General features: G+C 38.9%; 1 protein-coding gene across 5 annotated transcripts in view; it reads right to left on the bottom strand.

Annotated features, from left to right (window-relative positions):
- Positions 1-17,308, bottom strand: part of USP6NL (USP6 N-terminal like) — a 181,659-nt gene that overhangs the window by 63,834 nt on the left and 100,517 nt on the right. For all 5 annotated transcript variants that reach the window (XM_087857722.1, XM_045793917.2, XM_087857721.1 and 2 more), the window contains one exon: positions 8,086-8,125. In XM_087857722.1, the coding sequence (XP_087713848.1) occupies positions 8,086-8,094 (9 nt within the window). In that variant the 5' untranslated portion in view covers positions 8,095-8,125. The remainder of the gene's footprint in view (positions 1-8,085; positions 8,126-17,308) is intronic.

Genomic DNA, 17,308 nt, shown 5'->3' with positions numbered 1-17,308 from the left:
TCCATAACTATTTCCCTGACTGTGCGCTATCACCCTGCTCTTCCCAAACATGAAGTAACAGCATCACTACCTACTAAGCCAATCAAACCAGAACCTTGTTTTTCATCGTCCTTTCCCTTCCTTCCCACTCCCCAAACCACACTCTGCTGGCCCCATCCATGTCTCTTGCTTCCATCATGTCCCCTGCCCCAGTTCAGCAATCCTAATTCCTAGATAAAGGCGCTAACTCCTTACTCGTACCTACCACACCTTTTAAAATGTGTCACAGTTAAAAACGCTTCAGTGGCTACTTACTATCTACAAATGAAGTTTAAACGTCTACAGGGATGGCCCTTCACAATATGACCCCATTCATCTTCCAATTTCACTTCTTGATACTGGTACGATCTGGCCACTCTGAAATATTTGTCATTTCCAGCACGTGATGTATTTTCATGCCTCTTTAACCAAAGTTTGCTATTTGTCTGCCGTGATGCTCTTCCCCACCATCATTTGGTAAAATGTATTCTCTCAAGATCCAGTCAAATGTCAAAGGTCTGGAACCTTTCTCAAATGCCTCCATGCTCCAAGTAAAATAAACTATTTCCTCAGCATTTCCTGGCATGGACTAAGGACCCTGCTGACCTGGATTCAAATTTGAATTCTGCCCCTTCCTATATGTTTCATTTGGGGCAAGTTACTTAATCTCTCTGTATCTTAGTTATTTTTTCTACAAAATAAGAATTATTATGATTATAGTTATAACACCTAACAGCTGTGTTTTAGTTGCCCAAATCTTATCGTTATTGTTATTATTCAAGCATAAACTCCTTGAGAACAGAAACCATATTACATACTCCTGATTTAACTCCAACACCTAAAATAGTGGCAGTTATATTTAAAAAGTCAAACAAATATTTTAAAATTAAACATAATTTATATAAGAAAAGATAAGCAAACAGCACTATGAAACAATTAATAGCATTCTGTGGTCCCAGAGGTAGAGGGGCAGGAGGCAGAAAGTGGATGAATGGATGGACCAAGAACATAAATACTTCTGACAGCAATTCAATCATTGTAATATAGAAATAACCAGAAATGAATTGTAATAGTATCTCATGCAGCATAATGGCAAAAATGGTATCGGTCCATCATGCTGGCAACGCTTTTCAAAGTACTGCCAGAAAGCAGAACTACTGATGTTTGAAGTCTATACAAAATTGATATTAGATAACTCTGCTGACTTCAAATAGAGACATCTTACTTCTCCTAACTTTTGTTTTGAACTACTGTAAACCTACAGAAGGTTAGAAGAGTGCACCATATACTTCTACAGTTCACCCTTGAACAACATGGGTTTGAACTGCATGGGTCCACTTACATGCTGATACAATACAGGACTGTAAATGTATTTTCTCTTCCTTACAAAAAATTTTCTTAATAACATTTTCTTTTCTCTATCTTACTTTATTGTAAGAATATGGTATCTAACACGTAAGAGCATATAAAGTAGATTAATATATTAATAAATATAATAAATATATTTATTAACAGTTAATTGTTCATGTTATCCATAAGGCTTCCAGTCAACAGTAGGCTAAGTAGTTAAGATCTGGGGGAGTCAAAAGTCGTATGTGTGGGCGCCTGAGTGCCTCAGTCTGTTAAGCATCTGCCTTCAGCTCAGGTCATGATCTCGGGTCCTGAGATGGAGCCCTGCATCGAGCTCTCTGCTTCCCAGGGGGTCTGCTTCTCCTTCTCCCTCTGTCCCTCCACCCTGCTTGTGCTCTCTCTCTCTCTCTCTCAGATAAATAAATAAAATCTTTAAAAAAAAAGAAGTTGTATGTGAATTTTCAACTTCATGAGGGGTCACCTCCACTGTATGGTCAATGGTCAACTGTAATCTGTGTAGCACACTTTGAGGGAGTGTGAACATCCTGTTCCTTAATAATTCTATTCAATGGTCTCACCATCCACTGATAATCCCTGCCTGAAGAGATTCTAATTCTGATGGTCTTACCATCCCCTGATAATACTTGCCTGAATAGATTCTAATTCTGATGGTCTTACCATCCACTGATAATCCCTGCCTGAATAGATTCTAATTCTGATGGTGCTAAAATGATGTGGTGGTTTTTTTCTATGATTTGTTCTATATTATTAATTGACACTTTTCTATTTAAAAGTTGTTTCCTTCTAGCTCCTCCTCCCTTTGAAATAGCACTATGGTATAAAAGAACTATTTTATTCAATGTGTTATAATCCACTATCATCATCATTCTTTTAGAAGCTCAAATTGTCTCAAATTAGGCAGAACTGCCTCTTATCTGGTTGGAGATTTCCCCCTTCAAGTGGACACTATCTGGCACAAAATAATCAGGTTCACTTCACTTTATACTTTTTCTACCCTAAGCCTAGATCAGCTACTTCTTTAAGAAACAGTGGTTCTTTTTAATGAGGAATGGTTTTCAAAAACTAAGATCTGGGTACTAGGTGAGCTCATCACTGCAGTTGTTAAAATCAGATAGGAAACCCTAGTATAAGAAAATTCTGTTCCCCCAAGAATGTCAAAACAACATAATCAATAGGAAAATAATGCCAAGGTCTTTATGTCTATCCTATATTCCCTTTGTTATCTCTCTGTTACCTCCACTGACTATGAACATGGTACACTGTTGTGCACTTTTCTTCCTAGGAGATGTTTTCAGAAAAGGACTAAACTTCCATTTGAGTTTGCAATCTGATACCTGATTGTCCTAAGTTGATGTCCCCGTCTGAGTCGGACTGGCCCCTCGTACTCAGGCAAGGAAGGTATAATGATTAAAACTGGCTGGGACCAATGTCTTCTTTGCTACTTCTCAATCTCCAGTGATCTCAGACTATATATATATATATATATATTTTAGATTTTATTTATTTATCTGACAGAGATAGAGACAGCCAGCGAGAGAGGGAACACAAGCAGGGGAGTGGGAGAGGAAGAAGCAGGCTCCCAGCGAGGAGCCTGATGCGGGGCTTGATCCCGGAACGCCAGGATCACGCCCTGAGCCGAAGGCAGATACTTAACGAATGAGCGACCCAGGTGCCCCTCAGACTATATTTTTAACCCTACGCAGGACCAACTGAACAGTAAGTACTTGACAACTGTGGAATCATCCACATGGTGCTACCTTATCTCCTGTCTACTCCCAGGCTCTTTCCACTGTTAACATGATTAATAACCCTGATCGTAACAGCTACACATATACACAACACATAGATGGATATCAAATGGCCTTCTCTTCTAGAATAGGAAATCTTGGAACTTTACTAAAGTTCAAGTCTTCAGATGCTTTTTTGTCTCTAATGTTTGAGCGTGGGACAAGTGACTGAGGACAGTGGGCCAGAGTCACACACACCTAGACCTCACCAGCAGATGTCAGAAGAGGACAAGAAGTACAGGAAAGAGAGTCCTGTTTTGACAAAAGAACGACACTGAAAAGTCTATTGGTCATGTATTTTGAGTAAGATTTCACACCACATAAAATTAAGATACAGTTTTTAAAGATAAGAATAGACTCTGATATCCTATAAGCTATGCAAAATACTGCATTACATAAAGGAATAGCTGAATTCATGAAAATTCATAGCCTTACATATCCTTTATCCTTATTAAAAACATCAATAAGCTCAAAGAAACAATATAATCCATTATTAATATTGTTCTCTGCCAAGTAAATGTAATAAGTGTGATTGTTTATTTGTTTAAATGCCTGTTTGGGGGAATCCAAAGCACTCTGCAAATATCAACACTAATCCTCTTATGAGAGACTGGCAACACTACCCTATTTTAAACAGAGAATGGCCTTATGTAAAATAATGGTGAAGCTGGAACTCAAATCATGATTACTTGACTACGCATTAGTGTACAAGTCTTCCCAAACGGCACTAAGTGCATGCTTCAAGTGTATGCTTTGTAAAGATTAATAAACATGTGTAGAATTCAGCAAGGTACTATTTCCGCTGATGTTATTCAATGAAGTAATACATGCAAAATTTTTTATTAGCTTCCTGGAAACTGCAGGCTTGGCCATTAGGACTAGGCAGTCACCTAAGAATAATGAACTAAACTTAAACCAGAAAAATTGGGGGAAATTCTGATAACTAAAAAGTTTACAGTCTTAGTCTGCTTTGCATGTGTCTAGAAGTTCTCATTCCACTTTAAAGAGACCAAAAGATTAAAAGGCAGGTCATGCAATAGGAGAGCAGTTTTAGACAAAACTTACACAAAAGGCATAAATGGAACCTCAATGAGCAGCCTCAGAATCCTGCCTCTCAGTAAATTATTAAGGTATGCATAGATTTTTTTTAGGGACTTCCTATTAAACTCTTTAAAGTAAACAACCAATTAATTATAAGCATAATTGCATAAAATAGGTCTTTTATTCTAAAGGCAAGTCTCTTAAAAAAACAAAAATGTAATGACAACCTCCTTCAAGCATGCATCCTCCACTCGTTTTTGTCTTTTATTTCTCCGTTCCCTCACTGTCACCCTTCTTGAATCATCTATATCACCAGTTCCCAGACTTCTGAACTTTCTGTACTAGAAAACTATACAAAAGAAAAAGAGAAGCAGGGGCACTGAAGGCAGGAGTCTACACTGGGTTGCCATATTTTATTTTGCCAAATATGGATTACTTTTGTTAAAAGATACCTTCTAATTCTTCTCTCCCTAATTTCTCAAAGGCCACTGTAATATTCAAAAGTGTTTAAGTCACCATATTTAGTGTTAAAAAGCAGCCGTTACAGTCACTGAATTATGCATTCAGCCACCACTTACTGAGCATACACTATGTGCAAGGCTCTGTGTTCTGGGGGTACAGCAGTGAACAGAGTAGATAACCACCCCCCCCAGAGAGATGACATCCTAGTAAGCAAACAGACAAAATAAAGACCTGAGTAATATATATAAAACGTGAAATACTGTTAAGTGCTAAAGAGAAAAACAGAGGAAGAAGAGGGATAATTAGCATGTGTGGGGGGAGGGAGTTCCCAATTTTAGATATGATAGCCAGGGAGGAGGGTCTTACTCTGAAGGTGACATGTGAAAAAGCAAAGGAAATGGAATGTGTCTCGTAGCTATTGGGAGAGGAGGCAGGGAAGCATCCCAGGAGAGGAAGCAGCCAAAGAAGGAATGTGGCAGGCATGCTCTGGAACCACTACAGAGGCCAGTAAGGAAGAGAAAGCAGTGAAGATTAAATGACAGCCTTAACAAAAAGCACGTCATACAGGGCTTTGAAGGTCACTCTAAGGACTTCCCGTTTTACTGTGGATATGACTGAGGGCCAACATAATGCTCCAATCAGAGTGTCATGTTCTTACTTACTTTAACAGGCTCATTCTATCTCTTTTGGTGAACAGGAAGATCATGGGGGAGAAAGGGGAACAACAGCAGAAGCAGGAAGATATAAAGTTCCAGAAGAGAGGTTACAGTGAACAGGGCGGCAGAAGTGGTGATGGTAAGTCATCAAATTCTGAATATATTTTGAAGGCAGAGCTCACAGGATTGCTGACCAATGAAATGCAGACTACAAAAGAAAGGAAGTCAAAGATAACTTAGAAGTTTTAGACTGACCAACCAGAAGAGTAGAGCTCCTGTGTAACAGAATGGATTTAAAGAGAATAACAGAAACCCCTGTTTGGACATTTGTTAGACATCTAAGTGTAGACATTTACATGTATATGCAAGGATATACAAGTATGGGATTCAGGGAGCCAAGTCATCAACATACGGTTGGCATCTAAAGCCAAAAGACGAGATGAGATAGATTAACAAGGAAAAAATACAGACAGGAAAGAGAAGTTCCAAGGCCTGGGCCCTGGGGTACCTCAAAGCAGAGATCTAGGAGATGAGAAGGAATGAACAGAGGAAACTGAGAACAAGCAGCCAGTGAGGAAAGAACACGCAGAGGGTCTGAAGGCTGGAAGAAAGAATGTGTAAGAACGAGACCATAGCCACCAACGTCAAAAGCTGCTCATAGGTCAAGAGGAAGCCTGAAAACTGCCTACTGGATGTCACAGTATAAAGGTAATTAGAGACCCTAATCCAGGCCAGGAGGGGGGTGGGGATAAGGGTGGGGAGTTAAAAATCTGATTGGAATGGATGCAAGAAGGAAATGCAGGAAAGAAATGGAAAAGAAGGGGTATAGACACCTCTCCGGAGGAGTCTTGCTGTAAGACAAGAGAGAATCAGGTTAGTTCTGTGGAGGAAATGAGGCAAAAGAAGATTGGTATTGGGGTTGTTGCTTTACAGGAGAAATAACAAATTTTACTCTGATGGGAACAATCAAGCAGGAAGAGAAAGAATTCGGGAGAGGGAGAGAAGAATAGCTCAAGTGATGTCCCTGAACAAGTCTAATCACTCACAGTGATGAGAGCCTATAAAAACACAGATGAAGACAGGTGGGTAGGTGTGTCTGTGGAAGTTTGTGGAAGTTCCCTGATTGCTTCTGTTTTCTTATAAGAAATAAGAAGAACATGAGCTGAGAGGACAGAGGAGGTACTGGAAGTTTGAGGAGGAAAGAGAATGTTCCAATAGTTGAAATGGAGCAAAACTTGACCAGGAATAGCATGCTTTCCTAGCCTGAAAGTTGGCCTGAATCAGGGCTGGACTTTTAGTCCAGAGGAAGCAAGAGAGGGGAGGGAGGTAAAGGTGTATGGGAGTGATTGTACTGACCGACAGTACAATTTCAGCTGGGAAGAGAGGAGAATGAAGACATGAGTTTGGGGAGGGATGATGTAACAGTGGTTAGATCAGTGAGGTCCAAGGATCAGTGAAGTCGGGACACTAGACAAGAGAGAAAAAGGTCAAAGATTTGGGACAGAGCCTCAGATTCCCATTTCAAACTGGATTGATAGAGGTCACCAATAATCTCCCACCTATTATCTCACTTGACCTTCCTCTAGTCATTGGATGGACAGCGAGTGTCTCAAAGGCAGAAACTACCTCTTATTTGACCCTAGTATTCTAGGCAGTACCTAGTCCAGTGCTTGATACACAGCTGCTATTCAATAATGTTATCTATTTTAAGAAAGAAACTCATTTGCCAAAACATCAAGGTTGTGGTACTGGGAGAAAATGAGGCAGTCACAAGAGAATTCAACTGCAGCAAATACCTATAAGGATCTTTATGTATTTCAATTGGCAATTTTGTCTACATCTTAAAGGTATGCTTCATTTTCTTATTTCCAGAAATTTTTGATTTTAGGAAGATTTTCTAAAGTATTTTTCAAATTCTCATTCCAATTCTTTACCTCTATTATCTGGACTCAGCATCTTTCCCCCATAGAACATAAACAAACTGATGATAATCCCAATCCGTAGCCTGCCTTCCATTCTGCAATTCATTTTTTGGAACAGGAAAAAAAACCAAACAGAGAAGGGGAGGGAGATTCTGACCAGCCTTAAGACATTCAATCCCTAACTGTCATGGACACACAACTATGGAACCATCTCCCTTGCTAAATATAATGAACAAAGGGGAAACAGTTAAAAAAAAAAAAAAAAAAGTAAAAAGTTTATTAAACGTAAGATTTTTTAAAGTCCTTAAAAGCTAATAGACTTATGTGACTGAAGCAAACTTCTGTTGTTGTTTATAGGAAATTTGGTTACAATCCCATGGAATAGTTTTATTACAAAAAGCTACTGGTCTAGAATCCTGCTTTATTAGCTACAGAGTACACGAGAATCCCTTGTGAAGCTTTCCACAAATGACCTACGTGGGCTCCTGCCCAGAGAGTCTGACCTAACAGACGGAGGAGGGTCCCAAGCACCTGTGCTCTTCAAAGGCTCTATATGCGAAGCACTCCTACACTGAGAACTGTCTAGAACACAAGTCTCTGATAACTGTTACCTTTCGTTTTTTTCAAACATCTATCAGAAGTTCCAAATATCTCCTAAAATGGTTTTGCCATTAATTACTTTTTTACAGTGATACGCTCTGGGTTAAATTTAAATGCCTGCACCATTTACATATAACATGGCACTCAAAATCACAAAGGTGGAGATTTTATTCCTCTGATAAACATCATTCACTGGTAACGATAAATACATGCAGGGCTGGGACTCACCCGTTCCATAGCTGCATTATGATACGGGAGCTCCTCCTCACTGCAAAGGAAAAATAGTATATGTGAAATTTTTGAAATCATAATGAACTTTTAAAAAATTATATACCTATAGATACATACGATATACAACCATTTATCATCATCTCAAGAATGGATCACATTACAAAAGCTTCCATTCTACCAAATTCAATATAAAACAATCAGTGATTCTGAACCCACAAGGTCCCCTATCTTCAAATCTCTAGACATACGCTAAGACAGTCATCTCCAGCCACATGTGGCTATTTAATCTTAAATGTTAAGTTCAAATTAAATAAAATTAACAATTCAGTTTTTCAGTCTCACCTTAGCCACAGTTCAAGTGCATGACAGTCATGCAGACAGAGGCTATCATTTTGAACAGTGTGTATACAGAAAGAACATTCCCACCACTGCAGGAAAGTCCCACTGGACAACACTCCTGCAGACCCAGTCAGCAACCTTCTTCTGGGAAGGTAAATATTTAAATAGTAAATGCATTAGGCTTTGCAGACCAAACAACCTTTTTCATTAACTATTCAACTGTAAGGCTGTATTGCCCAAGCAGACACAGATAATAGTAGACTGCTTGTGGTTTTATTCCCACCAAAGGTTTGCAAAAACAGGTGGGGAGCTGAATGTGACCTGCAGGCCATAGTTTGCCAACCCCTACTCTACAACATCACCTCCACTCTCTGGCTCAAATTATGGCCTATAACAAATGATTGCTTTTTAAAAAAATGGTATAAGATCAGGGCACCTGGGTGACTCAGTCATTTAAGCATATGCCTTCAGCTCGCGTCATGATCCCAGGGTCCTGGGATTGAGCCCCACATCGGGCTCTCTGCTCAGGGGGGAGCCTGCTTCTCTCTCTCTTTCCCGTTCCTGCTCTCTTGCTAGCTCTGTCTCTCAAATAAATAAATAAAATCTTAAATAAATAAATAAAATTTAAAAATAAATAAAATAGCCTCCAATAGATTTATGCATGAAAAAGGAAAATCTAATTCTATAAATCAGGAAAGCTTCATTTGTTAAAACTTCAATGGGGATGAGATTTTTAAATATACAACAAAAGATCAAATTCATTTCTCTGATACAGTAACACTGTGACATCAACTCTAACCTAAAACACGCTGAGACTCTTGTATTAACTGCCAGTAATGTAACAACAACGAGCTATCTGTAACAAAGCTCTGTGCTTTGAATTGCTACCTCAGTAATACTGATGTGTTGGCAATGACACAGATTCTTGTCTTAGTTTCTCTTGAACCACATAATACCACTTTTCAGAGTACAGTGCATTAGTATTCGAGAGTCTAGTGTGTTCAAAGGCACTCTGTCCCTACTCTGAAGAGTCCTTAGGTGGACCACAAACCAACCTACAGCAATGGAACTGACAGAAAGTGTAACCACCAGAAGAGATCTTAAAGAGAGTCCAAACCCTTCCCTTCAAAGATAAGCTAACATGTCAGTCGCAGTCATTCAGCCTAACACAGAGATGCTCACTTCTATCTACCTAGCCCTGTGACTTCAAATGAAGATGGACAAGATGTTCTGTTTGTGCAGCAGTATATGAAGAAAAGGCTAAGAAACCAATTCTCAAGAAGAAGAAGAAAAAAATAAACTTTTGAGGTTTTAATATGAAAGTCTCTTTTTTTAACGTAAAGTGTCCACTCACTGTCCTTTATTGACAGTGACACCTTGCTTTTTTTTGTTTCACTATGCTCACAGTCTACATTTCCCTGTTAATCTGTAACCCTGATTACTAGAACCAATGATGTACGAAGAGCAGAGGATGTAACTTCTAATTTAAAAGTGCATCTATCCGTTCTTCACTTACTGGCAGAAAAAGGGTCTATCAACACCCCTGCCATTTATTTCTTAGGTGAACGGGGTCATCTTGAACGACGAGGAACATCTGACACCCTGTGTGCACACTAGGACCAGTATTTCCGGGGTGAGTAGGCTGCCCTGGGTGAGTTACTTTTTGTACAGCTGATTTGAGCAGATCCCGATAACTTTATTTGAACTTTCCCAACTGCAAATGAAGTGCCAACTCTGGCTGCTTACCAAAGGACTCGTTCTTTGAAGGTGCTGGGTACATTTCTTTGGTGTCCTCCTGTTTACTAAACAAGACTAAGAACCTAGGGGCGCCTGGGTGGCACAGCGGTTAAGCGTCTGCCTTTGGCTCAGGGCGTGATCCTGGCGTTATGGGATCGAGCCCCACATCAGGCTTCTCCGCTAGGAGCCTGCTTCTTCCTCTCCCACTCCTCCTGCTTGTGTTCCCTCTCTCGCTGGCTGTCTCTATCTCTGCCGAATAAATAAATAAAATCTTAAAAAAAAAAAAAAGACTAAGAACCTCACTGTGCCTATTCCCAACGCTGAATCAGAACCAACTTCTGCACTTGTCTGTGGAAAGGTGCTGACCATCTATCTGCTCAGGCCACATGGCCTGTGGTGCTCAGGTCCTACAGAGTGCACCTGTGAAATCCAAGAGGAGACAAGACTGCTCTCAGCATCCCGCACCACCTTAACATCGAACCGCACTACTGAAAACCCTGGGAGAGAGACGCAGGAACATACAGACAACCAGCCAGCCTTCGGCAACATCCAGAACTAGCCAGACTTGCGGCTGGATTTCCCTCCACCTTGGTAGCTTACATTATTTCCTTTTGCCCTGTCACAACCCCACCTCTATCCTACCAGGATCTGCCTGCCTGTGCAGGAACACCATCAGATTCCCAGTTACTGAACTCCTACTAACCAAGACTTGCTTCAAATGCATTTTTTAAATTTATTTTTTAAATTTTTTGATAGAGATATAACTGACATATAACATTGTATTAGTTTTAGATGTACAACATAATGATTTGATATACGTATATATCAAAAAATGATTACTACTTTTAGTTTAGTTAGCCTCCATCACCACACTCGGATACACATTTTTTGGTTTTTCCCTTGTGATAAAAACTTTTAAGATCTACTCCCTTAGCAACTGTCAAATATACAATACTGTCAAATATACAATACAGTATTATTAACTATAGTCACCATGCTGTATACTCCCCACCCAGGACTTATTTACCTTATTACTAGAAATTTGTACCTTTTGACCACCTTCATCCATTTTGCCTACCTCCCAGCACCACCACTCCCCATACCACCTTTGGCAACCAGAAACCTGTTCTCTGTATCTATAAGTTCATTTTTTTGTTTGGTTGGTTGTTTCAGATTCCACCTATAAATGATAACATACAGTATTTATCTTTATCTGATTTATTTCACTTAGCATAATGTCCTCAAGGTTCATCCATGTTGTCATAAATGGTAATATTTCATTCTTTTTTGTGGCTGAACAATACGCCTCTATGCCTCTGAGTGTGTGTGTGTGTGTGTGTCTATCCATTCATCCACCAACAGACAACTTAGGTTGTTTCTATGCTTTGGCTACTGTAAATAATGTTGCAATGAACACTGCAACATACAAAAATCTTTTTGAGATAGTGATTCCCCTTTGGATAAATACCCAGAAGTAGCTTCCATAGTAGCTGCACCATTTTACATTCCTCCCGGCAGTGCACGAGGGTCCCCTTTTCTCCACATCCTTGCCAAAACTTGTTATTTCTTGTCTTTTTGATAATAGCTATTCTAACAGGTATGAGGTGATATCTCACTGTGATTTTGATTTGGATTTCCCTCATGATTGGTGACATTAAGCATCTTTTCATGTGTCCGGGAGCCATTTGTTTGTCTTCTTTGGGAAAACGTCTATTCAGGTTCTTTGTCCATTATTTAATCGGATTTTTTTTTTTTTTTTTACTTAGTTGTATGAGTTCTTTACATATTCTGGATATTAACCCCTTATCAGATACCTAATTTGAAAATACTTTCTTGGGGGCGCCTGGGTGGCACAGCGGTTAAGCGTCTGCCTTGGGCTCAGGGCGTGATCCCCGCGTTGTGGGATCGAGCCCCACATCAGGCTTCTCCGCTATGGGCCTGCTTCTTCCTCTCCCACTCCCCCTGCTTGTGTTCCCTCTCTCGCTGGCTGTCTCTATCTCTGTTGAATAAATAAATAAAATCTTTAAAAAAAAAAAAGAAAGAGAATACTTTCTCTCATTTGGTAGGCTGTCCTTTTATATGCTATACAAAATCTTCTTGGTTTGATGCAGTCTCACTTGTTTATTTTTGCTTTTGTTGCCTCTGCTATTGGTATCAGAGCCAAAAAATCATAGCCAAGACCGATGTCAAGGAGCTTATTACGGCCTATGTTTTTTTCTAGGAGTTTGATGGTTTCAGGTCTTACATTTAAAGCCTTTAATCCACTCATTCTGCATGTGGCTGCCCAGTTTTCCCACCACCGCTTACTGAAGAGACCATCCCTTCACCACTGTATATGCTTGGCTGCTTTGTTGCAAATTAATCCACCATATATGCATAGGTTTATTTCTGGAATCTCAATTCTGTTCCATCAATCTATGTCTCTATTTTTACATCAATATTGTAATGTTTTGACTACTCAGGTCTGTAATAGAGTTTAAAATCACGAAGTGTGATGCCTCCAGCTTTGTTCTTATTTCTCAAGATTGCTTTGGCTATTTTGATCTTTAGCTCTTTGGTCTGTGTGGTTCCATACAAATTTGAAGACTGCACATGTTCTATTTCTGTGACTATGTCATTGGCATTTTGATAGGTATTACACTGAATATGTAGATAGCTTTGGGTAGTATGAACATTTGTACAAAATCAATTCTTTCAGTCCATGCATATGGACCTTCTTTCCATTTATTTGTATCATCTTACATCTCTTTCATCAATGTCTGATAGTTTTCAGAGTATGTCTTTTTCTCTTTGGTTAAACTGATTCCTAGCTATTTTATTCTCTTTGATGCAGTTACAAACAGAATTATTTTCTTAATTTCTTTTTGATAGTTTTTACTATGTATAAAAATGCAACCGATTTTTGTATATTGATTTTGTATGCTGCAAATTTACTGAATTCATTTATCAGTTCTAACAATTTTTTGGTGGAATCTTTATGGTTTTCCATATATAAGATCATTTCACTTGCAAATAAGAGACAGTTTTACTTCTTCTGTTCCAGTCTGGATGCATTTTACTTCTTTTTCTTGCCTAACTGCTCTGGCTAGAATTTCCAATATGATGTGAATAAAACTGGCAAGAATGGGCATCTTTGTCCTGTTCCTGATTTTGGAGGAAAAGCTTCAGCTTCTCACCATTGGGTATGATGTTAGCTGGGGGTCTGTCTTATGTGGCCTTATTCCTGATAAGGTCCATTCCCTCCACAATCGATGGATGCCGAATTGTGAAAACAGTCTTGAGACTGCTTAGATGGATGAAAGAGCAAGAATGTGGTCAAGTTTTCCTATATGGATCTTCTCACATTATTGCTCCATACCTAAAACCTTTTATACAAAATCTGCTGTGTGCACAACACTGATCGCCATAGAACTTCTCCTCCTCAAATTTCTGTGATGGCATGCATTAATTTTTACAGCCTTCCAAGGAGAAAATGGGGGATTGCTGCCTTACCAAAAGCTACACACAATGTCTAAAATACACATGTATAGCAGGGCACCAGCCTCAAGCACACTGGCTGGCGGGCTGCAGGAGGGCGCGAAATGTTGCTGAGTGAATGTATGAAAACAAAGGGTGAACACATGCCGGCATGCAAATATGCATCTTCCCCTTGCCACTTAAGTATTCTCCAAGTAGAAGAAAGACCAAAGTCTGGATGAGGGCAGAGTATTCCTTTAGATCAGCAAACTACAGCCCCATGGGTCAAATCTGGCCCACTGCCTGCTTTCGTAAATAAAGTTTCAATGGAACACCGCCATGCTCATCCATGTATTGTCTGTGGTTGTCTTCACACTACAACAGTAGAGTTGAATCATTATGACAAAGATCACAAAGCCAAAAATACTTCCTATCCGGCTCTTCACAGAAAATGTTTGCCTAACCCCACTTTAAAAAACAAAGGTTTGTCCTCTAAAGGAAAGAGGTACATAGAAGTTGCGAAAAGAATATGCCAAGTGGACAGCAAGAAGCCATGCCTCACAGAAACACGGTAGTAAAAACAACAACGTAGTCATCCCTGGAAAGAGAGGGGCCTTAACTCAATCTCTTCTTATCCGCTTTAAACTTAAAAGAATTATTAACTAGAGAATATGTGCCGATAATCTTTCACTACCTCAGGTGTCTTATTTCTGTGAGACAGACATTCACTGGGAAACGTAAAACTTAACTTGTTAAAATCAGTAAATTGAGTATGTTGACTAAATTTTGTTTTTGTAGTTGTCTAAGTTTAGATTTACTCTAATCAAAAGGATTAGACAAGTAGAAAGAATTTGCAAGCTCTTATCATCAAGACAGAGGTTCTTTAAAAACAAAAACACTTTTATTTTGGCTTTCAAATATTTATAAAGTCATAGTAAACTACAAACAATCTGCCAATTTTTACAAATACACACGTTTTGATTACACACGAAGCTTCATATTAATTTTATCTTTATTTTTGATGCAATTTCCTTCTATTAATAACTTCTGACCTAAAAGCTCTATCATTATTCAAATTCCAAGCATTCCAAGCTGAACAGACTAGCAGTGACTATTTTTGATAAAAATGCTGAAAGTTCAAATTTCGAAATTTCTCTAACTCTTAAATACGCTTGATTTCTCCATTCTCCAGATGTAACTCTGTCACAGGCATTCAGACCGGGGATAATTCCCCATTTCTGAATCCTAAACAAAGACCTTCCTATTGCAGCATCAAGCCAAGCTGGTTTGGCAACAGTTTTTATATTTATTGTGAAATCTGTTATAAGGCCAAGTTAGTCCTATACTGCATTTGTTAATACTGTCACATATCATAACAAGCAATTTAAGTTACTAAAACTGTAATTAGATATGAAGTCAGCAGCCTTCAGAGAAGATTACAAAGTTACTTTTGGCCACTGTATTGTATTGACATTGACACTTAAAAACCAATTTCCCTGCAGAACCAATCAAAAATTCAGAGAACTAGAGCAGCAGAAAGAAATGCTCTTTGATCAAGGTGTGACAGAAAGCAATATCTAAATGCCTAGGCTAAGTGAGTTTATTCCATAGTGCAAAAAACACTTCAGGCTACAGTGACAAGCAATGGAAGGCACCAGCAGCAACCTCTGGAGAAAGTGTTTTACTTCAATTAGGCATTGTAACAAAAATCAATGAGTTTGGTGAAATTTAACAAAGCCTAACATTACACTAAAATACATTTCTCTGCTTCATTATTTTCATTTGTGCTGGATGCTTCAGGACTGCACCGTGGTATAAATTAAAAAATTAGTGTGATCGTATGAGAACTGGTACCAACTGGCTTTTCAAAGTGGTGAGCTTAGCTACCTGACTATACCTTCATACAAGTGACTGACTTCAAATTTCTTTCTAGGCGTGTCAAAGCACTCTTGTGTTTCTCTTACTTAAAATCCAGAAGAGTAGTAACAGGCAAGTATACTGCAGAAGTTCAGAACACAGGCCCTGCTGTAAGACTGCCAAGGTCTACATCCCACATCTGGCACAGGCAACACAACTTGGGCCAGTTGGCTGACCTCTTTCTGGTTCAGTTTCATCTAAAAAAAAGATAAAAAGAGTACCTATCCCAAAGACTTTCTGAGAGGAATAAATGAGTTATCCATGTAAAGGGCTTAGAATAGTGCCTGACAAACAGTAAGTGCTCAATAAATAATAGCTAATATTATTAAGATAAATAACGGACTGACTAAACATGTTTCAAGCAATGAGAAAAGAGATTTTGGGTAATTACTAGATCCTTTTGGAATGCACAGGTTTTTCACATGTAACTTGTACTATATTAGACCATTTTATGATATAAACATCTTTTTTGGTGGTTCACTCCCAATATACAGTCACTTGAAAAGGTCAAAATCAGCTAAGTAATATTGTACCTTCTGAATCGAAATCTGGGATAGAGCCCAGAAATTTATTTTTAAGAAAAATTTCTCAGCTGAGTCTAGTGTGCAGACAAGTTTGGGACCCACTGATCATGACAGGGCTAAAAGCTCAAATTGTCCTTTAAAACTTCATCATATACCTCAGATCTGCACACTAACCCACATAAATGTGTAACCATTTCCTGCCACATTTGTGGCCAAGTTTGATTTATTTAAAAAAAAAAAGTGGAAGTAGGGGTTTAATTTAAGAATAGTGTTTCATCATAGTTAAGTACTGCTCTGCTGGTCTGTTGAAGTCAAAGTCTTCTAATTATAACTACTCAGGAGAACATTCTGGTTATATTAATGTCACTGGGTATAATAATAACACCTTATATTTGTCCAGACCTTTTTTTTGTTTTTTTTTTTAAAGATTTTATTTATTTATTTGACAGAGAGATACAGCGAGAGAGGGAACACAAGCAGGGGGAGTGGGAGAGGGAGAAGCAGGCTTCCTGCCAAGCAAGGATCCCGATGCAGGGCTCGATCCCAGGACCCTGGGATCATGACCTGAGCTGAAGGCAGATGCTTAATGGCTGAGCCACCCAGGCGCCCCTGTCTAGACCTTTATGTGGCACTCTACCATTTTATTTTTTCAAAGCTTCAACTACACTCTGAAGTGGGTAGAGCAGTGGTGATTCCATTTTACAGACGACACATGAAAGGGTTATCTGCAACAAGCGAAACCCCAAGAAGGGTACACATCCTCTAACTCCCAGAACCATTTCTCTTAATTTTGTTTGCTTGCTCTACCCAAAGAAAAACAAGATATCAAAAAATACTTTCTAAACGCAAGAAAACTCAACAGAAGGAGAAAACAAAGTTTGAGTACTACAAGTTACTGCTATGAACTATGAAGAAATTATATTTTTTCCTTCAAAATGTAATCATATATCCTAAAAACAAAACAAAACAAAAAAAAAAACCTCTGGCTTTTTCCTATTTATAATAAATGAGACTGGAAAAGAATAAATTTGAATGAGAAATTACTCACTAAATTGGATGGAAGCACACAAACTACAGAGATGAAGAGAAGTCTCTCTAGCCTGTAGGGATCTACCCAAAGTCAGACCCAGGATAGGCGGAACTGGCATCATTAGCAGGATGTTCCAAGAGTCAAAATCACTTTAGCCACTTTACAGTAGTCTAGACCTCTCTCAACTCTTTACGTAACATACTCAGGATAAATGGAA

The sequence above is a fragment of the Ursus americanus genome, chromosome 31 (assembly GCF_024610735.1).
Source record: "Ursus americanus isolate L20-20 chromosome 31, mUrsAme1.1.p, whole genome shotgun sequence".
Lineage (NCBI taxonomy): Eukaryota > Metazoa > Chordata > Mammalia > Carnivora > Ursidae > Ursus > Ursus americanus.
Note: the sequence above shows the minus strand (reverse complement) of the source record. Positions and strands in the feature narration are given on the sequence as shown.